Genomic DNA, 17005 nt, shown 5'->3' with positions numbered 1-17005 from the left:
CTAGACGTAGACGACGGAGAGCTTTGGAGTGTTTTCGCTCTGAGTGTATTTCTGGTTGCACATATATCTTCCTGTCTGCATGCATGTGTCTTTATTGTGAGCCACCGTCCTCTGACTCAGACCGTCTAGTTGTGACTGTGCTATGTCTGCTGCTCCACAGAGCTCAGTTTCAGGCCTCATAAATTACCCCGCGCAGACACAGGATATGTCCGGCAGAGCTTTTTCTGTCTGCTGCTCTTTAAAGGTCGAAGCCATCTGCGTTCTTTTCCGGGTTTTTCAAACCGAAACGGCCACTCAGCCGTTAGCAAAACGCAGTGGCGACGGTTACCAAAGTAAGCTGATCGATAAGCTTATGGATGACGTTAACGGTAACTGGAAGGGTCAGGTAGGATTTTTGAAGTGGGGATGTGTGTACATACTCCTGTGTTCTGCAAGGTAAAAATGACTTGTTTTTGTCAGAGGAGTCCGGTGGCAGCTTCAGTACCCCATCGGAGAGAGGGCTGTCTGACGGCTGTGGAAAAGCTGCAGATCAGATTTAAGTCAACAACAAAAAAAATGATGATTTATCACTTCAAGTGTGCTCTGTCTTTAGAATATTTTCACCGCCTTTTCTGATGGGTAATTGAAACTCTCTACTAGACTGTGTCACCAGACTCCATTGACAACAAACAGTAATCAGACTTTGCAGAACACGGGAGTTGCTGGTCTCCCGCTGCATCGATCGGTTACTTTGTTTACGTTATTGGGAGGCTTTTGGGTCCGAACTAATGTGGCGTCCACAGCACTTCATTGCTCAGCTTTCTCCTGTCTGCTTCTCCACGCCGAGAACGTGACGAATGCCATTACCGTAGGTAATACACACTGACTATGGATATGTGAATATTTACATGGATATATATATAGAGATACATGAGAAAAATGTTTCTAGAAGGGCTTGGGGAAATAGCATTGTGACGCTAAAAGATTTGATTGTTCGGATTTGAATACATAAGGAACACTACTTGGAAGCTACAGAAATAAAAAATAAATAAATAATGAACTCGTCCTTTTAAAGAACAAGTGTCCATAAAACAGGGAGGCCGCTCAACAGTTTCTCATCGACTTGAGTTAAGTAAAGACACGATAAAGGCATTTTTAACAGCGTTAACTAAACTGCTGATGAATTGTCTTGTGGCCCTGTACCTTCCATGCCAAGCTGTGTGCTCCCGTCAAGTCGGCTTGGATGAAGCAGAACAGCGTGAGCGCATATAAACAGCCTAATGTAAAATTCATGTCTTCTGGGACTTGTTTCTCTGTCATTAATTACCAGCGCTGGCTCTAGGTAAAGAGGCAAAAAGACCAACTGTAGCTCTCACACAGTTCTTATCCTCTGAGACGGTCTTGTTATTGAGCCAAGCTCCAATGCACAATGAATAAAGATGTATGAAGACCCACACGCGCTGAGTCACACCACGTCTTACTTATAGTGGCGTACGGGGCGCCGTCAGCGCCTCAACATGCCTATTGGTTCGGTTTACGCAAATGTTCTTGACGATGCGGGAAACACATTTATTCGCTTCCTCGGACATCAAGACCGCTCTCGAGTCTGTTCAGTAAATATGAAGCCAGCAGCCGGTTAGCTTAGCTTAGCATAAAGCCTGGAAAGAGGGGGGAAACAGCTAGCCTGTCTCTCTGGAAAGACAACAAAATCCACCAACCAGAAGCTAAAGCTCACAAATGAACAGTGTTGCATAATTTAGTAATATGTTACAATAATGTGTGATTATTTTTGCCAGTAAAGTTGCACTTTGTTATCCCTAGTAACCCTCTTTGATAGCTAGCCTCTAGCAAAAGATTATAACTCTCGCCACTCTTAATACCTTCAAATGTTTTATAATTTGCACGTTGTGCGCTTCAGCGGACATGCTAAAGTTCACAGGCAATGCTGCATTCGAGAACCAGCTAGTTTTGAGCGGTATGTAATGAGTAATTGATTACATTATCCAAGTGATATCCAATGCTGTAAATTAACATTTTACATCTTGTATGTCTAATCCGTCCCAAAGAACGTAGTGTAACAACAACAATCCACATTTTATTGGTGGCTCATTAATATACATTTAATAAAAAACATATTTTGTTGTTTAGCTGAAGGACGTTGAGAAATAAATGAAACTACTTTCTAATTCGACTAATAAAAAAAGGCTATCAATTAGTTTTCCTCTTGTCCTCCCCGATTCTTTCCGTCGCCAGCCGCCGCTGTGTTCACGGTATGATGAGAAAGAAGGAAAGGTTGGGTTTTTTTCTTTCTCATTTGGATCAACAATAGAAACTTTGCTCACCTTTTCACAAGGTGTAGAAATGCGTGCCGCTGAAACGGGTGCTTTTCAGTTCGAGGACAGCTAACTTCCAAGACAGAGAAAGGAGACCGTGGCACACATTGATTGGTTTTCAGCCTTCAACAGAACCTGCTAAAGGAGAGATGATTTCTAAACTGAGCTCTGCCTGTTCGATATTTCCTTTTGTCTGTTTGTCATTGTGCTGGGAGGATTAGCCTTGTAAGTGATTCATCTTCAAAATTTAAACCAATTGAAAACAGCGTGATTTAGCTGCGAGTTGCCATTGCTCTTCTGTAATAGCAGGTATTAGGCGGCTTATGATCTATTTATCCTGGCGTTTGTATGGACATGTAGATCATCTCCACTGCTCTGACTGTATGCGTGTAATGTGAGATAAAAAAAATGCTCTTTTAGTGCAGCGGTGTAAGCTGCAACAGCAACGACAAAAACATTATCCATCTCTGATCATCTGATCATGGTGTCATATTTTTTTTTGTCATTTTCCCCACAGATTCCTAAATGTCTCTGGGGGGCTATAAAGTGATAAAACTAATTCTGCTTCATCTCTGATGTCTTGATTGATGATCTTGCATAATGGTTTCTCCCCTTTTTTCTTTTTAAGCTCTGTTTTAATTTACACACTCTGGTTTAGACTCCGCTGTCAGCCATTTTTCAAGTGTTCAATCTCAAACTCTTCCATTATTTACAAGAGGTATTATTCAGCATATGGCAACAGTATGCCTTTGGTGTCAGATTGCCCATAAAGAGTGACTTCACCGCCTCTTGAGAGAAATGGCAGCTAATTGGTTCAGCCCTCTCTTGGCTGAGTGCTACCAGAGGACACGCGGCTCTTACTGGAGGGGAATATGCTCGTCGCAATCAAAAGAAAATTGTCGCGTGAGCGGTGGAGAGACATCATAATAAGCCCGCAAATGCTTCAACATCTGACAAGCATGTTTCTTGATGTAGTATTAAATAAATACGCTGTTTATTCAACGTTCTAGTTGTCCTTCAACATCACCGAGACATGCTGACTGCAAATAGCCACAAAGATCGTGTCTTGTTTTTGATTAAAAAAAAATGAAAGAGATATGTTTCATGATTCTGCCTGAGAGAGTGAACATGAGAGAGACAATGACAAAGTGTCTGGCAGCATGAAATGACAAAAAAATAGAATGATACGATATGCTAATAGAACATATAATGTATAATTCATTCGGTTTTATCTCCTCTGGATTTTGTGAGTGATTAAAGGGGACTAGGACGGCCACTTACTGTTATTTTCATTTTGGTTTAATCTAAGTATTCTCTCTATCAATAGATTAGTCGTTTCATCTCTAAAATGGCAGAAAATAGGGGAACAAATGCTCATTACAATATCCCAAAATCTCAAGGAGATATCTTGAAATGGCTTATTGATTGATTAGAACAATGGCCTGAAAACCCAAAGATTAAAATTACAATTAAATGAACAGAAAAACAGCAGAAAGGCTCACCCTCTCGTTAAAGTGATAACCAGAGAACAGAGTATTTAGGCTTGAAAGATGACTCATGGTCCTCATGAAGCAGATCAGCATTTCTGACTTCAAGTCATATTTTTACGGATCGATACCTAAGATTTGATTAGCAGGAACTATTAACTCACTTTTTAAACACAAATACCCCAAAAATCACTGGCACAGGCTTCCAGTCTGGTTCACAATGTGAATGTTAGCTGTGGTTTTTTGCCGATAAGTATAAATTGAATATTGGTTTTGTTTTTGGACTGTTGGTTAAACACCACTGTCAGTTTGAAGACGTCCCTTTGAGCTCTAGGAAACTATGGGTGAAAAAACAAGACTATTAAGATTAATGAAAATATGAATTAGTTGCAGCCCCAACATGTAGATGTGGTAATTCTTTACCTTGCACTCAATATTCCCTGTTGTGTGCATCATCTCTGAATTGATTGAATCCCTAATGATAATATATGCTAAAAGCATTTGCCAAGATGACAAAGAGACATAAAAACCAAATGCGTCTCTGTCCTGTGTAATCCTTTGTGATGAAGTGTGGGTGGTCGGGGGCTTTGGACCCGTTGACTACAGTCGGGGGCTTTGGACCCGTTGACTACGGTCGGGGGCTTTGGACCCGTTGACTACGGTCGGGGGCTTTGGACCCGTTGGCTTCGGTCGGGTGCTTTGGACCCGTTGGCTACGGTCGGGTGCTTTGGACCCGTTGGCTACGGTCGGGGACTTTGGACCCGTTGACTACGGTCGGGGGCTTTGGACCCGTTGACTACGGTCGGGGGCTTTGGACCCGTTGGCTTCGGTCGGGTGCTTTGGACCCGTTGGCTACGGTCGGGTGCTTTGGACCCGTTGGCTACGGTCGGGTGCTTTGGACCCGTTGACTACGGTCGGGGGCTTTGGACCCGTTGGCTTCGGTCGGGTGCTTTGGACCCGTTGACTACGGTCGGGGGCTTTGGACCCGTTGACTTCGGTCGGGGGCTTTGGACCCGTTGGCTATGGTCGGGGGCTTTGGACCCGTTGACTACGGTCGGGGGCTTTGGACCCGTTGGCTGTGGTCGGGGGCTTTGGACCCGTTGACTACGGTCGGGTGCTTTGGACCCGTTGACTACGGTCGGGGGCTTTGGACCCGTTGGCTACAGTTGGGGGCTTTGGACCCGTTGACTTCGGTCGGGGGCTTTGGACCCGTTGACTACGGTCGGGGGCTTTGGACCCGTTGGCTACGGTCGGGGGCTTTGGACCCGTTGGCTACGGTCGGGGGCTTTGGACCCGTTGACTTCGGTCGGGGGCTTTGGACCCGTTGACTACGGTCGGGGGCTTTGGACCCGTTGACTTCGGTCGGGGGCTTTGGACCCGTTGACTACGGTCGGGGGCTTTGGACCCGTTGGCTACGGTCGGGGGCTTTGGACCCGTTGGCTACGGTCGGGGGAGCAGGTTAATCAGGTGATGACAGCAAGTTGTTTCAGGAAATGCATATAAGGGCGGGTATCAGCCTGTGGAAAAGTTTGCTCAGGTATGGGGAAGTTTTCATATTTTCAAACTCAATTATACTTGCCCCTGTATTGCATTATATGCGCATATTGAATCATCAGAGTCAGCCTATGAATCATCTCACTTTTCCTGAGACAATAAAAAATGTTCTCTGGCAGTACATACATTTGAAACTCTTCTTGTTTAACCCCTCTTCTATAAACAAAGTGAGTTATTTGTCTGTTGAGGGAAAAAGAATAGGTTATTTTTTTCTCTCAATAAATTCAGTTCAGTGTACTTTATATACAAGTACGAAAAAAGCTGGAAGACAATGGCGATCCTTTTTTTTTTTTACACATTTCCAATCATCATAGGGTCCTAAGGTTCTTATTTTGGTCGTAATTCTGAACACCTTCATAGTCGTGGGTGCAGACCGACCACTTCATTATCGTCCGCTCATTTTAATGCGAACATGTCAGCTGTTACTTTAGCTGCCATGCTGGCCTGGCCAACCTGTGTGCGTGCAGCTGACAGACGCACAATGAGTGAAAGCGTAAGAAGGTAATTAGCGAGGGCTCCTGCCAGGGGAAAAGGTCACGGAGTGAAATGTCACAACTCGGCCAACACCGTCGGGTGGTCTGGGCTTTATTTTTCTTATGGAACACAGTCTTCAACCTCCCGTGGCCTCCTGACCGCGTCGCCAGATATCAGCTTTGTAATAAATATTTCACTGGGATGAAAAAAGCAAAGATTCCCCTGACTGGCTGATTAGTGTGAAACGTGAAATGTGGGCTTTGTCACCCTTCTCTCTCTCAGGAAATGGAGATATGTGTCTGATGATGGAGTGTCAGATAGCATGATATTGCGTTTTCCCAGAAGCACCCGGGGAACGTGAAGACAACACTGTAGTGCATTGTGGGAAGCTGCTTTTATCTCTAAATATGATCCGGTGGTTGTGGGTAAAAGATGTACGATCATTCATACATGAGAGCAGTATGTCCGTGTAGACACACGTGCACGTGCACATCGACATTCACTGTGTTTTCTTCATATTCATATTAGCTATTCATATACTTCATACGATATATAGATTTCCTATTTCTGCTCTCATTTCCTAGTTATCTCCCGGCTCTCTGCAGCAGCTATCCGTCTGTGTGCACGCAGTCCTTTTAAGCAGCAACACACCTGAGCAATGGAGCAAACACAAGCGCACTCGCACACGTGCACGTGCGCGTGCGCGTGCGCATTCACACACAGATTCGCTTCGCAGCGGAAAGCGTGTATTGAATACATTGGAATCACATTATTGCTGATGTATGTTTTTTCGCTCGGAGCAGTGCGGTTCTCCTTCCGCACATCAGCTTTATCAAAGTGAGAGAGATGAACCAGGCAGAACAAAAGTGAAATGCAGACAGGCTTTGTCTTCATTGTTGACATTTAATCAGCCCAGGGTACTGTCTCTGTTGGGAGGAAATCACTGCTTTGTCAAAGGATGCCCCACCACCACTGCTTGTCTTATTTATGGACTTAAGTACACTAAAAATAGCAAGAGATAGATGTGTGGTGTTGTCAGGTTTGCCTTGATTTTGTTTAGGGAAGGTGCAGAGTTGCGATTGAAAGCTGCACGAAGCTTTTTATTTCCAAGAATTATGGGCAGCAGTAACTCTAGCAATACCAACAAGCCACGGGACTCCAAACAGTTGCAGTTCCCCCACTGCTAGAAACGATGGGAGTTCAAGGCAAGGACATTCATGACTCGCGCTCTAACGGCTTCACTCTTCTCCCACTCTTAGTGCCAACCAGCGAGGGTTTCTCGGTCTCGCCGCCCGCGCCCAGGACCACGGTCCCCATCACCACGGCCGTGTCCACCGTGAAGGGGCAGGGGGACACCACCGCGCCGGGCGCCGATCCGAGAGACGGGAGGGACCCGTACGAGGACAATCGGGGCTCAGGGACGGCGGAGCCCACCGTCCCTGAGCTGCCGCCGACGCCCAGGCGCTTCTGTGAGGCGACCAGGAGGAGAGCCATCGACTGGCCCCAGACCCACACTGGGAGCACTGTGGAGAGGCCCTGCCCCAAAGGGACCAGAGGTAGGCCCACCATCTGTTTGTTCGATACATACTGATGACATCTCATGACTTAATGAAGACGATAATCTATTCATATTTTTTTAAAACCTTTATCCACCCATCGTTCTGCCTGCGGGATGCTAGCGGTATATAGAACTGCTAACACTACTGCTAATTACTTATGACAGTCATGAAAATACATCCGGTTACATGCACATGGGTTTCCAAGTAAACGGTCGTTAGTATTCGATTGTATAAGTATGCACATATATTTGGGCTATTTTTTCATTTTGTGTAAGTCCAGCTTTTTGTAATTATCTTTATGATTCGCTACTACTACAACTCTGTAGAGGGTAAACAGGGTTAATGGGGTTTTCTTCTTTTCATTAACATTTAAGCATTTCATAAAGAGTCACAGAATCACACTTCCAGCATACAAATGATCAGGAACAAAACTTCAAAGATCCCTGACAAAAATCTGTTAAAATGGCCCCGTCACTGTATTTGTGCTCATTTAGTTAGTTTATGTTCCGTTTCCATCTTTGCCTCTGTGTACCGAGTCTGTGACATTTCAGCTAAGGGGCATGTCAAATTTAAAACCATAATACAGCGTGATTAGAGCCTGTCAGTTCCACCGAAAATTGGTAACATTGCTCCTGTTTGTGTGTAATTTTGAAACTCATTTCTTTTTGAGAGAGCAGGGAGAGAGAAAAATGCTGTCGCCCATTTCCGCGCTAGCAGAGAGACAGACGGCAATGAAGAAGACGGACAATATCTGAGACGGTTATGAAATAGGAAGCGCTGTCAACGTCCAATCTCTACTTATTGTCTTAATTACATTCAGACCGTTTATTCAGTTATTTCTCACATTTGAAAAAAAAAAACTAAAAAAAAACCACTTTTGGAAGTGTAGGTTGTCACCAGTTAGGGACACATGATGCTGTTCCTCCAGTTCAGTTGACAATGATACTCTCACAGGAAGTCTCTCACTAGTTACCTTAACACCTCATCACACAGACTGACAGACCTGTCACAATACAAAGCACGGCTATCGGAGGATGAAAGCGGAAAAGAGACAGTGTTTTGACTGGGGGGGTGAAAAGGGAACGAGTGTTGGATTACATACAGTGTGTTGTCGCTGTTGTCTGTGAAGCGGCATTCATTAGGAGTCATTTTCATCCAGACATGCATGGCATATACAGTGTTTACACTACTGAAGTGCTTACAGGCAACAACAAACCAGAGTCCATTGTTATTTTCTGTCGTTTTGTCCAAGTTATGTAGGAACCTGATGTTTCAGTATGCCTTCTACATTTCTTTGTGTTCCATTTGTGTAGCCTGTACAAAGCTTGCAGCCTTTCAAATTGCTTGGAAGTGGTTTGTTGCTGCCGAGCAGTTTGAGTTTCCTGCACCGGAGAGAGAGTGTGTGTGAATGGGGGATCAGCGGGAGCAACTGTATCTGAGCAAGGCTTTGGCTTCCCACCAACTGTTGTGTTTATTCTGTGGTACTGCAGGCATCGCCTCCTTCCTCTGCACCGTGGCAGGGACCTGGTGCTCCAAAGGCCCAGACCTCAGCAACTGCACCTCCCACTGGGTCACTCAAGTGGCACAAAAGGTAATACAGGATTGTGTCAATTACAACATTTTGCAGCAAACAAACACGACACGCGCCTCAAATCAAACATCAAGTGAACCTTTTGCTTGCTTGGTTTATTTTTCTTAAACCGGCAGAGATGTGGTCAAGGGTAAATATCATGAAAATGTGTTTTCTTTTCCAAGTGTAGCTAAAATACAGTGTGGGAGCAGAAAGAAATGAGCTATCAGGATTAAATGCCAAGTCCTGCAGTCGGTTACTGAGAATCAAAGAGCCAGAGCTTCTTTCTTCACTGCCTCGTCTGCTTTGATGTTCTGCAGTCATGCAGGTAGAAAGAAATCTAATGGAGACACACAGATACCAGTGTCAGAAGCCCGAACGCAGCGTAATGCAGCACCAACACGCAACATGTTGCATTCTAAGGAAGAGATTTCTCTTGACCTGAATAAACAACTCGCACGTGCAGCAGGTTCAGAGAGGGCTTCTGGGGGCTGGCAGAGGGCATTTTGGGAAATGTAGACGAGACCGACTGAAGAACTGTGCATCGTTTCCAAATTTCACTACGATACCAATGACACGATACCAAAGGAAAGTTTACGAAAGAAACAGGAAGTATCCACAATAAATCAGCCTGATGTTTGAGTGTGTGGCTGACACTATTGTTATACAGAAGCTCCTCGCATATGCAAAATATTCAAACATATTCATAATATTCAAAGCTTCAGAATGATCTTGAAAAAAAAAAGTAGATTTTTTTGGAAAAACATTGATGCTGCATCCACGGCATGTTGGAATGCTCAGTTATTATTCCAAGATGGTTCCACCCACATCTACCCTAATAATAAGCTAACAATATGAGTCTCAGTTAGATACATTTATGTTTTACATATCTTCTCAGCCGGCTGAGTTGATTGCATTGATATTGAATTTTAATTAGATATAATTGCCAATGGCGGTGGTTTTTGCAGCCACTTCGCCAACGGATTTGTTGACACTTCCGTAGCTCTTTCTGCCAAATGGTAGAAAACACAGCTGTCAGAAATGTCTGATATATCTGACTCAGAATTACACCTTTGAATCTGAATGCTATGCATGTTGTTCCCACTCAGTCACTCGTAATTATGGCCTGTGTGATACGACATGAACGCTGCATTGGCTTTCTCTTTGTGAAGTTTAATTGGCAGTGCAATTCCAAAGTCACATTTGGATTGATGCGAGTGCGTGCGTTGCCTCATTTCCTCTTAGTACAAAATGGAAAAGTAAATTGATTTTTGTGTGTAAAATTGCAAAATTGTCATACCGTGAAGATAAGCATATGGTATATACTGTATAACATGAGTGTGTAGTGATAAATTGGGTCACAGCTCAGTTAAGACAGGTTGGAGGAGGCTGGGAGTAAAAAGTAAAACACTTTATCACAAAATAACTGTTAGAATTCACTGATCACAGATGAGCAGACGAGCACTGACAGCTCATTGTTGTTCACGGTATTGCCGTGTTTCTATTTTCTTCAGCTTGTTAGTTATTGCTGTGCTGTTATGTTCCCTGCTAAACATACAATCCCTTTGTTTGTATTCAATCTGCAGACAATTTCTTTCTTTCTGAACAAGCAATGTGTTGATGGCTCTGAGGTGTATGTGGGATACATTATTTCAGCTTCAGCTTGCTTCACCGACGCTTCACTGACATCCCCCCCCCTCCCCCTGTTGTCCCCGCTGCTGTTTTTAGATCCGAAGTGGCGAAAATGCTGCTAATTTAGCCAACGAGCTGGCGCGCCACACGCAGGGCCCGGTGTTTGCCGGTGACGTGAGCTCCTCGGTGCGCCTGATGGAGCAGCTCGTGGACATCCTGGATGCTCAGCTGCAGGAGCTCAGGCCCAGCGAGAAGGACTCAGCTGGACGCAGCTTCAACAAGGTGCTGTGAAACTCCTGTCTAACTTTGTCCCCTTTTTGCCCCGACTCTGTTTTAGCATGACTCAGGACATTCATTAGCGGGGGCGCCCACCAATACACGTGAACCGACACACTCAGCCACATTAATGGGCACGCACGGTCTCAGGTGAGGGGGTTAGGGAGGCAGGTCCGGCCCCGAGGGGAAGCTCATTCCTCCACAGCCCCCTTGGTAATTACCGGCTTTGGAAACACCGGCTCACCTGGCAGTTCTTAAAGGAGCTAATGGCCATGAGCCCCCCACCAGCACAAAGGAAAAACTTCATTGCTGACAAGTGTGGAACTGCTTCTGCAGGCACTCGTCAAAAAAAAAAAAAAAAAAAAAAAAAAAAGAGTAGGCCCAAGAGACGTACTTACATCTCTCAGCTAGAGGCAGTCCCATGCAGAGATGAGCGACAGTTTGAAAAATGACATTGTTATTCAGATTTCCTCGACAGCAGTTGCTGTGTAAACAAAGGTAAAAGGTTATTTGCACCAAAATCACGCCCATTGTTTGTGCCTTTATGTCCACGACAGCCACTTCGCTATTAAGCAATGGAAGAAAAGAACTTCTCGCGTTTCTCACAACAACAGCGTGTGATTGGCTGACGACAAGCAACAATGGCGGAAGCTAGAGGACCAAACCGATGGTTTTATTGTCTTTATCAGAAATCACACCCACATGATTTGTATTCAAGGAGCTAAAACGCTGGTATGGTTCTTTAAGTTTTCATCCAGCCCTCTTCCACTTAATCAACAAGTGGTGGACGGAGGTGTCCATGGCAGAAACCTTGTCGTGGTTGCAGAAACATTTTCCTGCGTGTGTTTTTGCAGGAGGTGTTTATGATGTGGAGGTTTGCAATCTGGATACAAAGAACACTTTATCTCTTTGTTTTCCTGTTCTGTGTGAGAGCTACGGCATGGGATTTTCTCCGGTTTGCTCAATTAGGTAGGAGAAGGCGACGTAGTTAATACCAAGATGTCAACAAAGGCTTTTTTTTTTTCTTTTTTTCTTTTCTTGTTTAACTAGATTTTTCTCGTCATGCCATGAAATACAAATGACCTCATCCCGCATTGTTTATCTTTAAAGCATCACTAATGGGCAGCATCAGAATCTAGCCTCAGCATCTTTTCCCTCAACACTGCTGTGCATTCCTCGTCTCCTCCCCTCACTACTATGTGATCCATATTCACATTTAGAAAATCACCCGAATGGCGTTTAGAGGCTGTCGGAGCATTTCAAGGTTGTAGTTTATAGGCCGGCGCCTTTTCTTCTTTTCATTAATTCTGTAATGGTAAGTGGCATGATTTTAATGCGTCCTGTGTTCTTACCACCTCTTTCTACAATCTGTCTTTTGTGCTTGATCCTCTTATTGTGTGGAAAAGCTTCAAAAAAGAGAGAAGACATGCAGGGCGTACATGAAGGTATAACTCCTACCAGTAGGCTTTCTGTGTTGCTTTTGTACCCCGTTTTTCTAACGCCTGACCAGCAGCATGCAGCACTGTCTGTCTCTATGTCCTTGGTTGTCCTGTTACAGTTTGTGCCTGGTGACCTGCTGCTTGTACAAGATGTGGCTGCTCCCTCATCTGACTCGGCTGTCTGTTCTCCCGTCATTCTGTCCATCTGAGGATGCCACTGTCAATATCACTCCGTCTTTGTCCTCTGTGCGCTATCACTTGTACATCTTTCTTTCGCTTTTTTTTCCTCTCTCCTCCTTTTCTTCCTCCCCCACTCTTTCTCTCTCTCCCTCCGTCTCTCTTGTCGGCTCTTCATACATTGTGTGAATAATTGCCTTCCCACGGTCGTAATTGCACCTCCCTGTCAGCCAGAAGTGTGATCAAAGTGGCAGTGTGCTCAATTTTCACTTGCTTACATTGTACAATTTCTCGTCTCCCTTGTCCCCTTAGCAAAAAAAGAAAGCCTCCTTTCCCATTGCAGTTGTGTTTTATCTGTGAGATTAATTTCTGAGCCCATTAATATGTTTGTGTTCCATTCTGATTTTTCAGTCTTTCCCCCCCCCAGACATTTTGCTTTTCCTTCGCTGTGTTGAGTATATTTCCTCGGGAAGGTTCTGCTGAAAGACAAGGGCATGGTGTAAACACTGGGGAGGACATGCGTTGCATGGCATAATACAAATGAACAGATTCTGTATTTTCCAGTGGCTCATGGGGCTTCTCTGCAAGTTTGAGTTGTTTTTCTTTGAGGTCTCATTTTACTGAGAGAAAAAGGGCGATACTTTCCCCCACAGCTGACTTAGAGATGACTTTTTGCCGTGCTAGCAGCATGGCTTCATGGATACATTGGTGTGCTGACCTCTGGGTCGACTAAACCATCCAAGGATGTTTTTTATGTCTTTTGTTTCTTTATAACCATCAGTACAACACGTTGTACAAAATACAACATTTCATGGCAGTCAATGCTACGGTTGTTGAGGTATTTCAGTCTGCATCAGACATTCATGGTGCCCAGAGGATGAATCTTAAAGACTTTGGTGATCCCCTGACTTTTCCTCTAGCTCCACTATGAGGTGGACATTTGGTTTTAAAAGAGTGCTCCACCATGTATCCATCGCACTCAGAGTGACGATGGGCAGTTTTAAAGAGGTATCAAAATTGATACAAACAGAAACATCCTTTTTTTTTTATTCCTCGTATTCTTCTTCCTTGTCAAAAACCCGGCAACTACATCACCCAAAATGCAACTCAACTGCAACAGTTCAGGCGGAGATCTGGGGGTCTTGTCTAGATGATTACCCTAGATTTGGAGAAAATGTGCGGAAACTCTTGCTCCGCTCTCCGCTCTTCGACTAACCCTAACCTCAACCATTCCAGGTCAATGCCTAGCCTCAACCATCTCCATGAGTTTTGCAATTCGAGGGAGACCATCTAGACTAGATGTGGGTGTGTTGTGCTAGTAGGGGTTGATGTCACCTCATGCTGCTAGCCTGAAGCAGAGATGAGGAACGGGCCACAGAGGTAACTTCACTTCCTAACATTTGAGTTAATTCATCAAACCTTGATCCGCTCCCTCTGTAGACGTAAAATGCTTTATTCAACTTATTCCTGATAGAACTTCCCAAGACCTTTTCTCCTCCTCATTGTGGGCGGGACTTAATCACAATTGGTCTCTAATTACCTTGTGTTCTGTTGTCAATAATTATGTTACACCAATGCAATCATTGTGTGTTGTGTTTAATAGTGTGTCATATAGTTTTCAAATGGTTTGGTTGATTCGCTCTGTAGGTTAAGTGTGCTAGTGCTGAAGTAGCTGTCTCCCATCCTTATGAAAATGCCAATGGTGCATGAACAACGTCACCTGAGGACCTCGGGTTTAGGGAGTTCGAAAATATGGTCACCCTAACCGCTAATCATCCGCTGTTGCTCTTGAAGTCGGCGCTGTTTTCGTTTCATTTCTCCGGCTTTATAGCGAGCTGTGGAGGCTCCTCTGGTAGCACCCCAGTGATTTGTAAAGTGACCTCCAACCAGGCGAGAATTAACCAGGATTCAGTCCGAACACGGAATCTTTCTGTGCTACACAAATTAGAGACAGGCGACTTTTTATTCTCCTTTTGGATTTCATGGGTCCTTTGAGGATGGCTCACCACGGGGTTGGAGAGAGAGGGGAGGAGGGGGGGGGACCATTTAGTGTCTGTCTGGTTGTAATGTCTCCGACTCTGTAATGGCCACTGCTCTCTCTCGCGCTCACGCTCACGCACACGCACGCACACACACACACAGAGCGACTTAACTCCTATCATAGTCACAGCTCACAAGCTTCCAGTTGTCTGCAAGGTCAGGGCAACGGAGACTGATTTCTGTGCTCAGGCCGAGAAATAAAGACACGCTGGGAGCGCTGCGTCTGGATACAGTCATCAGCGCCGCAGTTAATATGAGCTCAGTGGTTAAATGTTGCGGTTAATCATATATCGGTGCAGACTTTGGTTGATCCCCTTTCTTGTTTTTCCAGGCAAACGGATAATCCTGTCTGTGGTCAATTAGTGTTTTGGATAATCACAGCTGTGACTAATTGGTACAGTGAGCAAGGGCTTGTTGTCGTTAATTACCGTTCTCGTGGTGGGCCTTGCCGTGGTTAAATGCACCTATGGTTAAATTGTCACTCTGATTTACCACACCAAGGGTTGAGCTGGATTCTGAATCTCCGTAGTGTCAACGTTGCGGTTTGTTGTGTCGGGCAGGAGTCGTGAACTCTTCCGAGGTCAGAGGAAAGTTGTTTTGTCAACATATGATACTTGTGTGAGTTTTGTGGAATGTTTTGCTTACTTACTGCTTATCAGAATGCAGGAAATGAAAGGATTTCCATTGAAAACAAGCAGAAATGTTCCCCCCGTCTTGACTCAAACTGCCACTCTGGACATGGATTTCCGGGATAATGCCCACTTTCCTCCAGGACAATAGTGTTCAAGGCCATAATGGGCAGATCCCGTCAGGGAAATAATAGTTTTGTTCATGGTGGTAATTGTTCTTTTGGAAAATAGCAGCTTAAAACCAGGAATTGAGAAAGCATCATTGTAGACGGCAGTGAAGGGAAAAAGCCATTTGTTTTTTATTTCCTCTTCCCCTAAAGCACTTTTACATTATTCAAAAAAGAAATTGGTCCAATAGAGGCTTCTTAGATTTTTGGTAAACAGAATATTGAATAATACACACTGCATTTTTTATGATCATTATTATTTCAGTTGACTTTCTTGAACCCTTGTGTCTTCAGTCGGTGTGATTTTGATATTTCAGTGTCAGTCGTTGTTGCTACTGTCACTGTCGGCCATGCATGCAACCTTTTTTTTTTAATTTTGTTTTTAATCATTTGCTGCCCGGTCTCCCCCCCCCCCCGCTCTTTGTTATTACATTGAAGTTGATGATGGGAGGAAACGGCAAGCTGACATTTCACTTGTCTCCATGGATACAGGCAATCGTGGACACTGTTGACAACCTCCTGAGGCCGGAAGCTCTGAAATCCTGGAAAGACATGAATTCCACGGAACAAACGCACGCCGCCACAATGCTGCTGGACACCCTGGAGGAAGGGGCGTTCGTCCTCGCCGAAAACCTGATTGAGCCGGCGATCGTAAAAGTGCCCGCAGAGAATATCAGTAAGTTCCTCTCCAAAAACCTATAAAACTACATGTACACATCTGTTACTCATAAGTTATGATGCTGCTGGTTATTCTTTTTCTTTTGGCCGTGCACCACCTCTCAGTAGAATTGTGTCAAACTGAGTGGTGAATTTTTTTTTTTTATGAGAATATGATTTAAAAAATAGTCACATCTTGCTTATGTTTTAATAAACGATTTGTCTCAAAAAAAAAGAAGCAAATGTGTCCTCCAGACAGTTTATAGCAACATGATCTCATTCGTTTAAGTCAGATTTGTGCAGTGAACTGTCATATTTCTACTCTTTTCTCTTTGTTGCTATGGTAATGGTCTCCTACTCACCCTTTTTTGTCTTATACCTCATTGGTTTTTAATCGTTTTCTTGCATATAAAGTCACCTCATTGAGTGTGTGCTACAAGATGAACTGTACAGACCTCTGGGGGGAAACAAAGAAGCTGGTTGAATGGCATTGTTCCATTCATACAGCACTCTATCGCTTCTCTCTAAGCCTTTCCCATTAAGTGGTAGTTAGCTAAGCTGATAAGGACTAGTTGCTGTGTATCTACCAAAAGCACTGATTAATACATTGTGTAATATGCTGTATATTTGGCCACTTAATCACGGCATTCAGGCAGTTTTCATGAGCTCGTCAAGCTCCCGTTTATCTGCCAGCAGAGATAATATTCCAGCGGAAAAACATAAAAAATAGAAAAGAAAACAGCCATATGAAGAAACACACAACCCTCGAGAACAGCTTACCTGACCTCCCTTGAAGAGTTGGAAATGATTGTTGCTCCTAATTAGCAGTTTGTCGGCGGCAAAACGGCGCCTCCAGGTGCGCAACAAGGGCGAGACGAAGGGAAAAGGGATGGAGAGCAAAGAGAGAGAGAGAGCGGAGTAACTAGGCGGAGGGGGAGTGCAACCAGAGAACAATTCCTCATCTCCGACTGTCAGAAGCCATCTATCTGAGGAAGTGAGGCCGTTCCTGATGGGAGGGAGTGTGCTGATACG

General features: G+C 44.4%; 1 protein-coding gene across 13 annotated transcripts in view; it reads left to right on the top strand.

The window, feature by feature from the left end:
* The window catches only part of LOC137866166 (adhesion G protein-coupled receptor L2-like), an 85843-nt gene that overhangs the window by 48498 nt on the left and 20340 nt on the right, over positions 1-17005 (top strand). For 11 of the 13 annotated variants that reach the window (XM_068701876.1, XM_068701874.1, XM_068701887.1 and 8 more), the window contains 5 exons: positions 7087-7383; positions 8877-8977; positions 10685-10870; positions 12271-12309; positions 15809-15992. In XM_068701876.1, the coding sequence (XP_068557977.1) occupies positions 7087-7383; positions 8877-8977; positions 10685-10870; positions 12271-12309; positions 15809-15992 (807 nt within the window). The remainder of the gene's footprint in view (positions 1-7086; positions 7384-8876; positions 8978-10684; positions 10871-12270; positions 12310-15808; positions 15993-17005) is intronic. The other 2 variants (XM_068701877.1, XM_068701875.1) reach the window with 1 other exon arrangement.

Source organism: Cebidichthys violaceus, unplaced genomic scaffold (genome assembly GCF_023349555.1).
Source record: "Cebidichthys violaceus isolate CVI_PGR_0920_01 unplaced genomic scaffold, fCebVio1.0.p SCAF_8, whole genome shotgun sequence".
NCBI classification, from domain to species: Eukaryota; Metazoa; Chordata; class Actinopteri; order Perciformes; family Stichaeidae; genus Cebidichthys; species Cebidichthys violaceus.
Note: the sequence above shows the minus strand (reverse complement) of the source record. Positions and strands in the feature narration are given on the sequence as shown.